This window comes from Protopterus annectens, chromosome 16.part0, assembly GCF_019279795.1.
Source record: "Protopterus annectens isolate FY-2018-M chromosome 16.part0, PAN1.0, whole genome shotgun sequence".
Classification (NCBI taxonomy): Eukaryota; Metazoa; Chordata; order Ceratodontiformes; family Protopteridae; genus Protopterus; species Protopterus annectens.
Genome location: NC_056750.1, coordinates 207,728,766 through 207,741,902, shown reverse-complemented (window position 1 = coordinate 207,741,902; position 13,137 = coordinate 207,728,766). Strand labels below are relative to the sequence as shown.

General features: G+C 38.9%; 1 protein-coding gene across 1 annotated transcript in view; it reads right to left on the bottom strand.

Moving 5' to 3' along the window:
- DCAF11 (DDB1 and CUL4 associated factor 11) overlaps positions 1 to 13,137 on the bottom strand; it is a gene marked incomplete in the record, with an annotated part of 1,824,350 nt that overhangs the window by 142,053 nt on the left and 1,669,160 nt on the right. Inside the window, 1 exon segment of the mRNA XM_044057850.1 lies at positions 4,108 to 4,260. Coding sequence (XP_043913785.1) covers positions 4,108 to 4,260 — 153 coding nt within the window.

The following is a 13,137-nucleotide window of genomic DNA, read 5'->3' as shown; positions in this document are numbered from 1 at the left end:
TCGTAAATGAAGGAGTGCCACTCGGGAATTGTGGCACCCCATTATTTGGACCCCAAAACTTGGTAAAAACAGAGTAATTCTGTACAGTTGGGAGGTATGCCCAACAGTATTACTAACCAACAGCTGCTTCCCTAGGGATGGGCACAACATTCTGACACAAGAGGGAATCCTTCCCTGTTCCCTCTTCCAGGGCCAACAAGAAAGGCTCTCCCTTGCCCACTGAGAGAGCCCCAGCAGCTGCAAAAGTGGTTATTAACTCCCAGTTCATAGAAGCTGTAGGTGCTACACCAGAGGGATCTGGGGTAAAAGATGTGCAGTCTGAGGTACAGTTAATGACCACAGCAGTTACTGAAAGCCTCAGAGGACTTTACTCTTCAGCAGCAGTAAGGCTCTAAAGGGCTTGGCACCCAAACTTGTCTTTTAGTCAGCTCAGTTTGAGCTGCCTGACAGTTTGTGCATGTGGAAGCTTTGGAAGCTGGACAGTTGTTACATCCTTAGCAGGATACAACCCCATATAGCTAAGACTACTGCAACAGAGATCAATATGATGAACATTAATAGTTTAGAGTGGCTGTGTAGTTTAGATGCTTTAGGTACAATATTCTACTTCAATTTAAGCAGGCATGCAGTTTCATTACAAATATAGTTTCTGTGATGGGCTGACTCCACATTTATGAGTTTGACATACCTAAGGTAGTGGTCAGGCTTCTCCTTTCTCCAGCAGTTGAATATGTTGAAGTAGTGTTACTTTTGGTAATATCTCATTGTGGTCCTTTCTCAGCTAACAAAGTGTGGGTCCAAGCATATGAGCTGACAAATGCAGGAAAGTTTGGAAGGTTTTGATTATATAAGCAATGGACATTGTAGTGTTATTGGAATGAACATTAACAACGAAATCCAAAATGTGTGAGCACAAAAGAAAAGTGTTTACTTTTCATAATGACAGAGATTGTAGGACCAGTCTTGTCTTTCCATACTTCTAGAACTCTAAACGCACAAGACTTGGGCAGTGTGTCACCTAAAATTTACCCAGGCCACCTAACTCCTCCAATTTTCCCACAATTCTGTGAGTGGCAGGATCCACCTCAAGATCTCCATTACTCTGCGGAAGGCAGAGCACAGGAAAAGAAATCAAGGGAAAACACAAAAGCTCTCTGGAGCAGCTTCCAAACCCCTAACATGATGGCAAAATGGAAGGATGGTGCAGTTCTAGAAGATGGACCTAGGTATTACACATTTGTCATTATTGTAAGTATACAACTACTATATGCATGAGGACCAGTCCCACATTCCTCGACAGCAGCATAATTTGCTGGGTGGATCATTTTAAAAGTTGTCTTGAAGGATAAGATCTCCAGAAGGACCAGAATTGGAAATATCTGACTTACAAAACAGGCACACTAATACTCTATGACAGGACTAGAACACCCATAACCTAAGCATTAAGAGACAATAAACATTATACCGACTGCCTGACTCAGGGAGATTAATGCGGTTATCAGGATAATCGCTAGTATCCCTACATGGTAGGAGAAAGTCAGACAATAGATCAAAAAAGAGATTAACCTTAAAAATTAAGGATTAAGAGGTTGGAAGTGACCAGAAAGGTAAAGGCACTGAAAAACCTCACAAAATTCCAGCAGTATGCTTGCTAGATATCAGTAACATACCTCCTAAAATAAAAGGTAGCCTGGAAGACCCAGTAGATGTGGCAAACACTATCTGAATAGAGATCCTTCCATAAACAATACTGTGGAAAAAGACGAGGACTTGGGTGGCCTGGGAACATTTTATGTTTTGAACTCCCAAAACTCCTGCTGGCCTTGAGTCCTAGAGGTAGGGGATGATATGGGATGTTCCTATCTTATCTGTCTATAGACAAAGGTTTTATTTAGTTACATATAGAATGATTTGTTTTGTTTGATAACCACATGACTGCATATCTTTCAACCTCTTAGCAAATGAAATCTGGACAAAGTCTAAAATAATGGGGGGGGGGTCAAAGGCCTACAAATAGGAACATATTTTAAGTATTGCTCATAAACTTAGAAGGTGCTAGAACAACATGACTTGAGTTAGCATGCTTCTGAAAGATATAACCTCTGAAACTCAAACATATGTCATTAGTGACTTTAATCCTCAGTGATTGGCCAGAAAACAAAAAAATGTATGCGCAGCAGATGAAAATATGAGGCAAAAATCTGGACATTCTGTGAAAATTTCAACAGTTGAGAGTTACTCATGAGTGGTATTGTAGAGGACTGTCTTCAGAGACACTACCTGGGACATATGGCAAAGAGAATAGGAAAGAGAACTGATGAACACAGTAAATATACATATTACACATCTGAAGTGGTATACAGCTGACATAGTCAATAAACATATTGCATAGCTGCAGTACTATACAAGTGCAAAATTGCAAGAATCCATGTAAATAGCTGAATGAAATACAGCATATACAGACTAACATAGTAGAAAATAATCACGATCATAGTAGTTCCAGCAGTCACAAAGGATGGACAACACAATCAGTGTCTTCAGAAAAAAAAAATAACACAATATACATAACATCAATTAACACATACTGCTTATCTGGTGATACCTAAGAGAACAATTTACCCAAACCGTGAACTATGAAAAAGTCTGTATCTAATACCTGAGCTGCCAGTGCTGTACCCTTTACTCATTCATTCAGTCACCTGCTAGATCAGCTTTAACAGATGCCATGCCTGTCTCAATACAACTAAGATGCTACTTGTCCTCTCCCACCTTTCTGCAATGCTTTCTAGTACAGTATCTCAAGCTTACATAGAGAAATATTGCCGAGAGTCACAGATATACACTTAAGTGCACAGCTGCTCTTGACCAGATGATGGGCTCAGACTTTGTGTGTTAAAATCCCTACATACAGATCAAGAACCTTAAAAGAATTGCTGTAACAAATATAACACAGTACTACTGGATACTAAGATACAACTACGCATCTGATAAGGTTTAGTACTTGGTGTAACAAATATGACAGTACTACTAGATACTAACATACAACTACGCATCTGATAGGGTTTAGTATTTGGTGTAACAAATATGACACAGTACTACTAGATACTAACATACAACTACGCATCTGATAAGGCTTAGTACTTGGTACAGCCAAAATACAAAATGGGTGGTAACATTTTTAAGTCAGGCAATGACTTAATGGTCTTAAACACTTGCTAAGACAAAGGTCAAAACATTTTGGAACAGGAAAAAATATATCAAATTTCTTTTTAAAAGATTCAATATTAAGTAATTTAGAATATCCACCCACACATTTTGAAAGAACCACTTTTTTCCAACAAACATCTTTATTAAATTTTATTTTATGAATATTTCTGTACAAATTGAGCCTTAATTTAATGGATGCTCTACTACAGACTCTGTGTACTCCAATGCTTTCAAAAATGTGCCCATTAGATATACAGTATCATTTTATCATTTTGCTTCTCAGTCTTCTGTACTGTAAGGACAGCAGACTTGGGGCAAAACATTTCTATCTAGAAACTAACTCGTAAAACCATCCCGTATGTTAATAAACCTCTACTGTATCCTTTCCACCTTAGCAATCAAACCCAAGTACTGACACACACTAATTTGGACCTGTCTAGACATGCAAAAAACTTCATTACCTCAGGTTTTCTGGACTGCGGTGGTGGTGCTGCGGTAGCGTTGTGGCCTCACAGTAAGACGTTGTCCTGTTCGATTCTCAGCTAGAGCGTCTTCTGTGTGGAGACATGCGTGAATGGGCGTACTTTCGTTGAATGTTGTGCGTCAGAGCTGGCAACTCGGCATGTAAACATCTACTGCCAATCATTAGCGGACCGGAGTTCCGCTGTGGCGGCCCCTAACCGGGAAAAGTCAAAAGGCACAACAACAACCACCTCCGTTTTTCTGGAGTTACAGAGCAGGAGTGTTATCAAATACTATTTCCCCTACTAAAACCATGTGCACATTATGCAGATTTTGTGCTGTTTTGCTGCTATGGTTTAAGCGATGTGAATCTTTAGTAATAACCAGTATGAAAAAATAAACTCTCAAGACTTTCACTTAATAACTAAATAAACTTACTGACAACTTTGCCTGTGGAGCAACCACTGTAGACATACTGCTGTCCTGTAGTGAAGGATGGGGAAAATCTGCATCGGATCAGTGTGTGAAGAACCCCATGACCACGATATGTCATTAGGGACGTGTCACCTGGTAGTTTGTGTTTCTTTAAAGCTGAAAGACAGGAAAAAATATCACTGTTTGGTCGTGTACTTCAGCCATCACCAGGGTACAAACTGTACAGTATGGTCAATTTAGATTACTTTAACAATAAAATAATTTAAATGATATACAGTTACAAGGTCTGAAACACAAGAAGCTATTTACAGAGGCAGAATTTGATAAACAAGGTCAAAGATGTGTGACACATTCATTAAACCATATCATGCACAGTACAGCAATTCTGTAGGAAATACTAACAACTGAAATAGCCAGATTTCTTCTGAATACAGCTTCCAGTGATACATTTTGCACACAATTATGAAATGGAAAAAGAAGTAGCTTAAATACTGGCACAGTGGTTAGCATTATCGCCTTGAAGTACTTTGGTATCCAGTTAATTTCTTAGCCGGGGCCTTCTGTGTGGAGTATGCATGTCCTCCCTTGGTGCTCTAGTTCTCTGCTGGATTGTGCAAAGGTCTTGTGGGTCAACTAGCATACCTGCAAATTGCTTACAGGTGTGTGTACTGTGTAGCTGTGAGTAGGGGTGGCCTGTGCTAGGTTAGCACCCTTTCAGGATCATTTCCTTTCTTCAGCACAGTGGCTGCCAGGATGTGATCTGGCTACCCTTCAACACTGAATTCCTAGAAATCAGAGAATGAACGAATGAGATTATTTAAATGTCTTAACTGAATCTTCATAGAAATCATGGCTACAATTATCTGACAACCCAGCTCAATAATTTGTCAGCAAGAACTTCATTATGACTGCTTTTCCTCCCATTAAATAACACACAAAGCACATACAGATTTCAGTAATTGATGGAATACATCTGCATGGCAGGAGATTTTTTAAAGTGATGTACTCTAATCCTCCTTTGCTTCAAAACCAGATGACTTATTTATTCATGCATTCATTCCATTTGTTAAATGGGTGGATTGGTTAGTTAGACATTATCCTTTCTGCCATGACTGGCACCACAATGTGATAAGGTATTTACAAATAAAACAACCCCCAAAATATGTTCAGCAGATATCTACACTTTTACACATACAGAGATGTGCTACAACATATGGCAGATACTTACACTTTTACAAGTACAGATGTGCTATTTACAACATATGGCAGATAATTATACACTTTTACAAGTACAGATGTGCTACTTACAATATATGGCAAATAGTCATACACTTTTACACAAATGTGCTTGCAAGTATTCACACTTTTGAGTACTTTTACATTCAATGGCAAATAGCTAAACACGTGGACCCAGTATACGGAATATGCTCTGTACCTGACATGGATTAAAGCAGTTACCCAGATATCAAAAGCAGTTGGCATATGAATATCAAAAGAAGTTGGCATATGATTACATACCGACAGTAGGACAAGAGTGTTATCAGTTGTAGAAATACTGAACTTTTCAGACGTGCAAGTCCAGAATAGTGCATGATGTGGTTACATGAACATACAGTAGTCTGTTGCTCAGTAACCATTTCAGGTGGCCTGGTTACATTAATCCTACACTGGTGGTAACATGGGCTGTGAGCAGGGCTTTAAAACAGTAAGCTACAATTATTTTGGCTCATTAATTGGGTATTTTAGTTAATACAATGGATGTCATCTTAATTTGTAACTGTAGCTATAACACAATCCTGCATTGTACATGATTACTGTAAAACATACTGATGGTTGACTTTACCCATGTTTATTAGGGAAGTGATCTGCCTCCCCTTAACAGCCCCCGTTAAGATGCAGACAATCCCTACAATCTCCAGAAACTGTAAGAAAGTTAAGACAGCAGCTGGCAAACTGAGCTGCTGCTGTAATCCTCTGACAACCATACAAAAACACTTCAGAGATCCAGAGTTCTCCAGTACCTCTGGTATAAGCAGATGGGTAACTGTGAAGAGGTAAGGAAACAAAAAAAATATTAAATGTAGATTGTAAAGAAAACAGCTACAGGAAATCTGAGAGAGACTTTTAAAATGAAGTAACAGAAGGTTCATTATATACATAAACACGTATAGAGTTACGTATCACAGAATAAGCTCATGTTTACAGAAGGAGCACAATGGGTTTTAGTTAAAGACATGCTTCTGGAACATTTCTCCCCGGGCCTCCGCTGAAAACAGGATCTGTGGAACCTAGTCGGACTTTCCCGGTCAACAAATGTTAAATAAAATAAAAAATAAAATAAAAAAAATAGTTATTTCAAGTTTAAAAGCTGAAGGTGGACAAAAGACATAGAAATTATTACAGACAGCATCTACAAACAGAAAAGTATCTCGCGCTTCGCTTTTCAGTTTCAAAAAATCTAATACCTATTCTTCTCAAACACACATTAGTATAAAAAAGCAAATTACCCACTTTCACACTTTTTGTTTTAAAAACCCAAACTGAATATTCTTTAGTAGCAAGTATCCAACTACCCAACCTCATTCTGTTTAGATGAAAAAAATCACTCTTTCAGTTTTAAAATATCTCTATCTCATCTTAATGATACAATGAATTACCTAGTGCTGTCATCAAACAAACACCATAACATCAGATCTTCAAGGGGTTGTCAATCAGTGCAGTGAACTACCCTTCTGCCAATAGAGAAAGTACAAGTGTGGTCCTTCTACCTTGCCAGTTGTTTCCTATAAAGAAGCATGACAGAAGGAAAGAGTTTTCTCTCCTCAATGCTTCCAAGCAAACCAGCTTCACCATCTGTAAATACGATGACTACACACTTTTCTGGTAGAGACGTTTCACTGCAGAATGAGAAGACCCCCAAAATATGGAGTTATGACAGGTATAATGCAATTAAATTACTTTGTCTAGGAACTCTCATACACAGACTAAACACTGAGTTTTAAAAGGCAAGGGAGAGGGAAGCTGGCTTCTTTAAAGAAAACCATTAAGAGCTTATCTTCTAAACCCCACCTTATCCCCTGGACTGAATGACCAGACTAAAATGTCTTGTGAAGTGGATGATCAACTAGGACACTGTACTCCATATGTTCTGGAAGGAGGAGCACATACATGGACTGCTTTGGATGAAATAGCTTTAATGGGATACCTGCAAAAGACTAAGTATATATCTCTTGAGACTACTCTGGCAAGCCATTAAGGTTTGGACAGACTTGTCCCCTTCATGTTCCTTAGAAAAGGAGACAAGCAGCTGTGCATTCTTGTGTAGTACACAAGTACAAAGAAACATAATGATAAATGGCTTTTTTGACATCAAGTGTATTAAGAACAGCCAGTCCTCCGTTATACCTGCCTGAGATCTCACATCTGAACCTGTTAAGGTTGTCTGCTAAACAGAAAAGTTCTGCTTTGCATTTAGCCAGAAAGAAGCAAGCTTAGTGATGTGGTTTGATTTCAACCCTCTCGAGGATCAAAGATTTCATTAGTTTGCTGATGCAAAATACTATGGTGGTATTTTCAGTCTTGATGTAAATAGTTGATCTGGACAAGTGAGGTGCAGGGGCAGCAAGGTAGACATGCAAGACCAATAAATGGAAACAGGAAATGTGACTGGGAGAAATAACAGCAGACGTCTGACTGATCTCTGTTGCAGTATTATTAACTAATAGGATAAAGTTGATTCTCCACACATAACAAGGTCGTTTAGGATTACCTGATTAGAAGGTATACCTCTGAGCTATGCAGTAAAGGTTCACTTGTGTAACTCAAGCAGAAGGTTATAAATCAAGAGCGGAAAGGGATGATGATGAAATGGTGGAATTCAATAAAGAGGGCAATAATTTGGATGAAAGTCTAAGCACAACAACCACCACACACAATATTATATTCATAAGGTTGTTGTTTCTTTGGAACTCGTCCGCTAATAATTGGTAGTAGATTTTTCGTGCTGGCTTAACCTTCAACGAAGGAACGCCCATTCACGTATGTCGTCACACAGAAGACGCTCTAACTCAGAATCGAACGGGCAACGTCTAACTGTGAGGCGACGTAGCAGAAATTATTCTAAAAAAATAAGCCAACTTGGGAATGGAGACTTGAGATTTTTAATTAATAGGGATGACTGCAAGTAGGGGTACAGAAAATAGGCAAGAGGGTGGTGGAATTTATTTGGAAAAAATAGCACAAAGGAACCAACATTTTGGGGGCAAATGCCAGTGAAGAAATTGTAGCAAATCCTAGTGCAGAAATGGTAGCAGAGTGGGATGAGACGTAGAAGAAGGCTGGACTGCAGGTTACAGACTACCTTCACTACCAGGGATTGATAGCACAAGTCTAAGAAAAGATAAAATGACAGGGGAATGCTAAGTAAATGATCAGGAAGGTAACAAGTTGGTACATTTAAAAACTCCCTACAGAGTACTTTGTCAGAAATGTTGGAAGAGGAAATCGCTGCACCTAAAGAAATGATTCTTCTGATCTGAACTGTCTGGAAATATTAAGGCCTTACTATGGATAGTGCTACTGGCTGCCAAAAAAAAAAGCAGTTGCTAGAAAATGGAAATCAAAATCTAAGCCAACCGTAACTGAGGTACTGAATATTGTAAAAAAATGATAAAATAACTATCAGTGGGATCTTTAGAAAAGGGAAGGAACAAATTAAATTGTAATACATGGAATTTGTGGAAACAGCACATAAAGAATATTGTTCAGGAGGAGCAGGAGTGAAATTTAAGGAAAGGCAGGAACTGAACAATGGTAATGGTGAAGTGAATGAAAAAGAAAACCTGCATAATGTACAAAAATAATAATGAATTGTTATTATGGTTTGTTTTCTTTTCTATGACTATATCTGTACTGATGTTACTTTTTAAAAATATCATTTTTAATCACACTGTTAAAATGGATGTGCCTGCTTACGTACCACACCAATGTAGTGGTGTTTTTAACTGTTTCAACATGGCACTGAGTCATTGCTATGAGACATCTGTTGTCAGAGTCTAAGTGCTGTATGACATCACAAAGGGCATTTCTGGGTTGGCTAACAAATGGTAGGACCACTAACTGAACTCCATGCTTAAGGAAGGGATCAGTGGTAGCACTTTCTCCATGCAGCACTGGTACTGCTTCCAAACATTTCAGAGGTAACAATGAATCATTTTTACATTTTAGTTACTGACACCCCCAGGACCAAGGCTGGTATACAGTCAGCTGCTTTCAGGAACGTATAGGCTGACGCATTCAACATCTTGACCATGCTGGCATATAACACACTCAATTGGAAGACCTTCTTTCAGGTAAAGACATTTTACGTATCTATTTACATATCCATTCAGGTTTTTGTTTTCTCAGATAGTTTCAATAGGTCTACAGTCTACCTATAGGGAAGACCCAAGGCAGCATTCATACTGACTAGGGGATGTTATGTTAGGGCACCAGGGAAGTTGACTAAGAAGGATGAGAGCATAACGGGTAGATTTAAGAATGAAAATTGAGATTGAGAGAGGAAGAGAAGACAAAGAAATTTGACCAGAGAGAATAAATGACAGAATATCAAATGAGTTTTTTTATATATATGGAAGTTGAAAACAGAAGATTTACAAAAGGAAAGGAAACCATGGTACAATGTCTTGATGACAGACATGACAAATTACACGTAAAAAATGTTAAGGAATAAGGTAAAATGTACAAAGAAATACATGAATGGGATACATTTTTCTGGAGAATGTCAGTGGATAAATCAAAAGTCTAATGAAATATGAAGCGCAAGGTTTATGAAGAGAAGAAATGTGAATTGAAAGGATGCAATAATGAAGAGGATTCATGGATTCATGGACTGTTACTAGGCTAATGACCTGGGCAGCCTTTCTAATCCTAACCAAGTTTTCCTGAAACAATACTGTATCCAAACAGGAAATTGAGGGCTAGGCATTTATAAGCTGTCTGTCCATAAGGCACATGGGTGTCAGGCCTGGTGTAAATTTCCTATTCTCCATCCACTGGTCTAGGTTGTGCTTAAACCGGGTAATAGAGGAACTCAGCTTCACATGGATGGGAAGCATGCTCCATACAAGGGGAAATCTATAAGACACATATCTCTCTCTCCAGCATGTTCTGTTTAAGTCACAGACAAAATTCATGTCGCTAGACTTGGTACTTCTGGTACTCTGCCTTACGAATGTGAAGGAGATTCATAAGTGTGGGGTTTGCAGGTGTCTTGTAAGCCAGGCAAAGATCACCTCTCAGCAGTCTATAGGAGACTGAACAGAGGGAAACAGCTTTAAGGCACTCTGCTTAAGGCAGGTTTGTTACATGTATTCTTTTTGTAAGGAATGTGTGAGGTTGCTCTAGTTGCTGCACATGCCTGGTCAGCTACATAAAAAGGGAGCATTGTACTCTATGACTGGTCTGATAAGGGTTGAGTACAGTGGGATAATGACCTCTTTGGACCTAGATATCATGCCCTTACTTATAAGTTGCGTAACATAAAAGGATTTCCTCACCACTTTGTCCATATGGTGGTTGAACTTAAGGCTACTAAGCCAGATCCCTGACCACAACATAAAACATGTTTTTCTTAGATGCAAAAAAATAACAAGACTATTAAGAAAGGATATATGAAGTGTAGAAGTTTAAAGGACTAAAAAGCAAACACTGAATTAATACAGCATTCAAAATATAAGGACTGGTACGGACAGAGTGATTATATCAGGTGTATGGTTTATTTGCTTGGAAAACATCAAGTTAAGAGGTGTTATGTAATAAGCAAAGGAATGTGAATGAACATATTACAAGTTTTCTTAATGGTAGAAAAAGTTTTGGGGGTTAGAAAAAGTATGAAAACATTACAAGTGCTTTCATTGAGTTATTTTTATGGTTTTTTTTTTTCTTTTATATAAGTTGGTTAAAATTGCTTTCTTTTTTTATAAGAAAATTATTTGTTTATTTATTTTAGTTGACCGGGATACTCTGGGCAAAAAAAGATTCTTTTTCAGCAGGGGCATGGGGAGAAAAGTTGCAAACAATAAGAATAAAAATATATACAGTAATGTTCTAATGCACAGACTTCTAAGGATAATTCTAGAATACAAACAGCGACAGCATACAACTGTCTAAAACATAGGGTTCTACAGAAATACTACATTAAGAATACAAAAACTGTGTAAAGGTCTAAAAGATCTTTGCCAGTGGTATTCAGTTTATCCAACATTAAACCATTGTACTGTTATTAGAAAATGGAAGAAAATAAGGTAGTGTAGGAGAAACAGGAGAAAATAGTGGGAAAATGGGAGAGATGAAAAGGAACAATGGGAATTTAGGGAAATTGGTAGAAAAGGGAGAAATTTTAAACAAATGGAGGTGAGACAGTATAGCTGTGCAAGAGATTTGCATTTTTTTTGTTTAGGGTGTTTAAATGCCAAGTGTCTCAGACAACATAGTACAGTAAACTCTCACTTAACCGGCACTCATGGGGATTGGTAGATGCTGGATAAAAAGAAGTTATGTACCTACCATAACGTTCCATGTTAGTTGTCTTCATCTCGCCTTCTTTCTTGCTGGTTGGGATCGGAGCCGAGACTCGGCCATCTTCTATAGCTCAAGAGCTGTTTACTGGCTCAAGGCTACCCCTTATCCCATGATGCCTAGCGATAGCTACCCAGGTCTCGTTTGAAATAGCTAACATCAGACATAGCCAGAAAATCAACCTGTCCAAACAAACAGGTTGAGCATACCTGTCACACTCTCTAAGTCATTAGAGGAAACAAACCAGAGAACATTCAGCCAGTGAAACCAGAACTCCTCTCGGTCCAATAGGACAGGGGGACGGAGGGTGGGACGCAAGAAAGAAGGCGAGATGAAGACAACTAACATGGAACGTTATGGTAGATATACAACTTCTTTATGTTAAATTGTCTATCTCGCCTTCGTTCTTGCTGGTTGGGACAGCGTCCCTAGCACCTACAATCCTGGGTGGCTCATTGGAACAGACTCTTCAGAACAGTGGAACCAAAGTCAGCTCTGCTCCTGGAGACCATATATAGCTTGTAATGAGAAATAAAGGTATGAGGATTTGCCCACGTAGCAGCTGCACAGATAGAATCCTTGGGCAACCTAGATTGGAAGGCTACGGAGGTGGCAAAGGCCCTAGTAGAATAACCTTTCGGTTTGATAGGCAGCTCTTTGTTTCTCAATTGATAAATGAAAGTAATAATGTGAGACAACCACCTGGATAAGGTCACCTTGGAAACTGGGAGACCTTGTTTGCCTAAAGCATAGGAAAGGAATAGTTGGTCCGACTTCCTTATTTCCTTAGTCCTGTGCAAGTAAAAATGCAATTGTCTATGAACGGCCAATTGGTGTAATTTGTACTCTGCCTTGTGGCTGTGGTTAGGGAAAAACACAGGAAGGTCTATAGATTGGTTTAAATTATTTTCTGAGCAGACTTTCGGAAGAAACGAAGGATTAGTCCTCAGAGTGAACCTGTCCTTATGAAAAACCAAGTGTGGAGGACGAACACATAGTGCCTGAAGTTCAGAGACGCATCTGGCTGAAGTAATAGCTACCAGAAAGAGTGTTTTCCAAGACAGAAACTTAATGGAGCAGGATGCTGCTGGTTCAAAGGGGGGCAGAATTAAGGAGGTTAGTACCAAATTAAGGTCCCAAGGAGGAGGGGCATCTCTCACTGGAGGTCTAAGGAGAGTAATCCCTCTTAAAAAGGCTTTACAGAGCTTATGAGACATAATGTTTGAATTAGACAACCCAACATGAAAGTTAGAAATGGCCGCCAATTGAACCCTGACTGTAGCAGAAGTGGACCCAGAATGAAAAAGTTGTGCTAAGAATTCCAAAATTTCATGGACTGGGGCTGAAAAGGGATCTACGTTCCTAGCCTTTGCCCAACAAGAAAAACGTTTCCATTTGCTACCATAAGTTTTTCTAGTTGTGGACTTGTGAGAGGAGACAATAATTTCACGTACG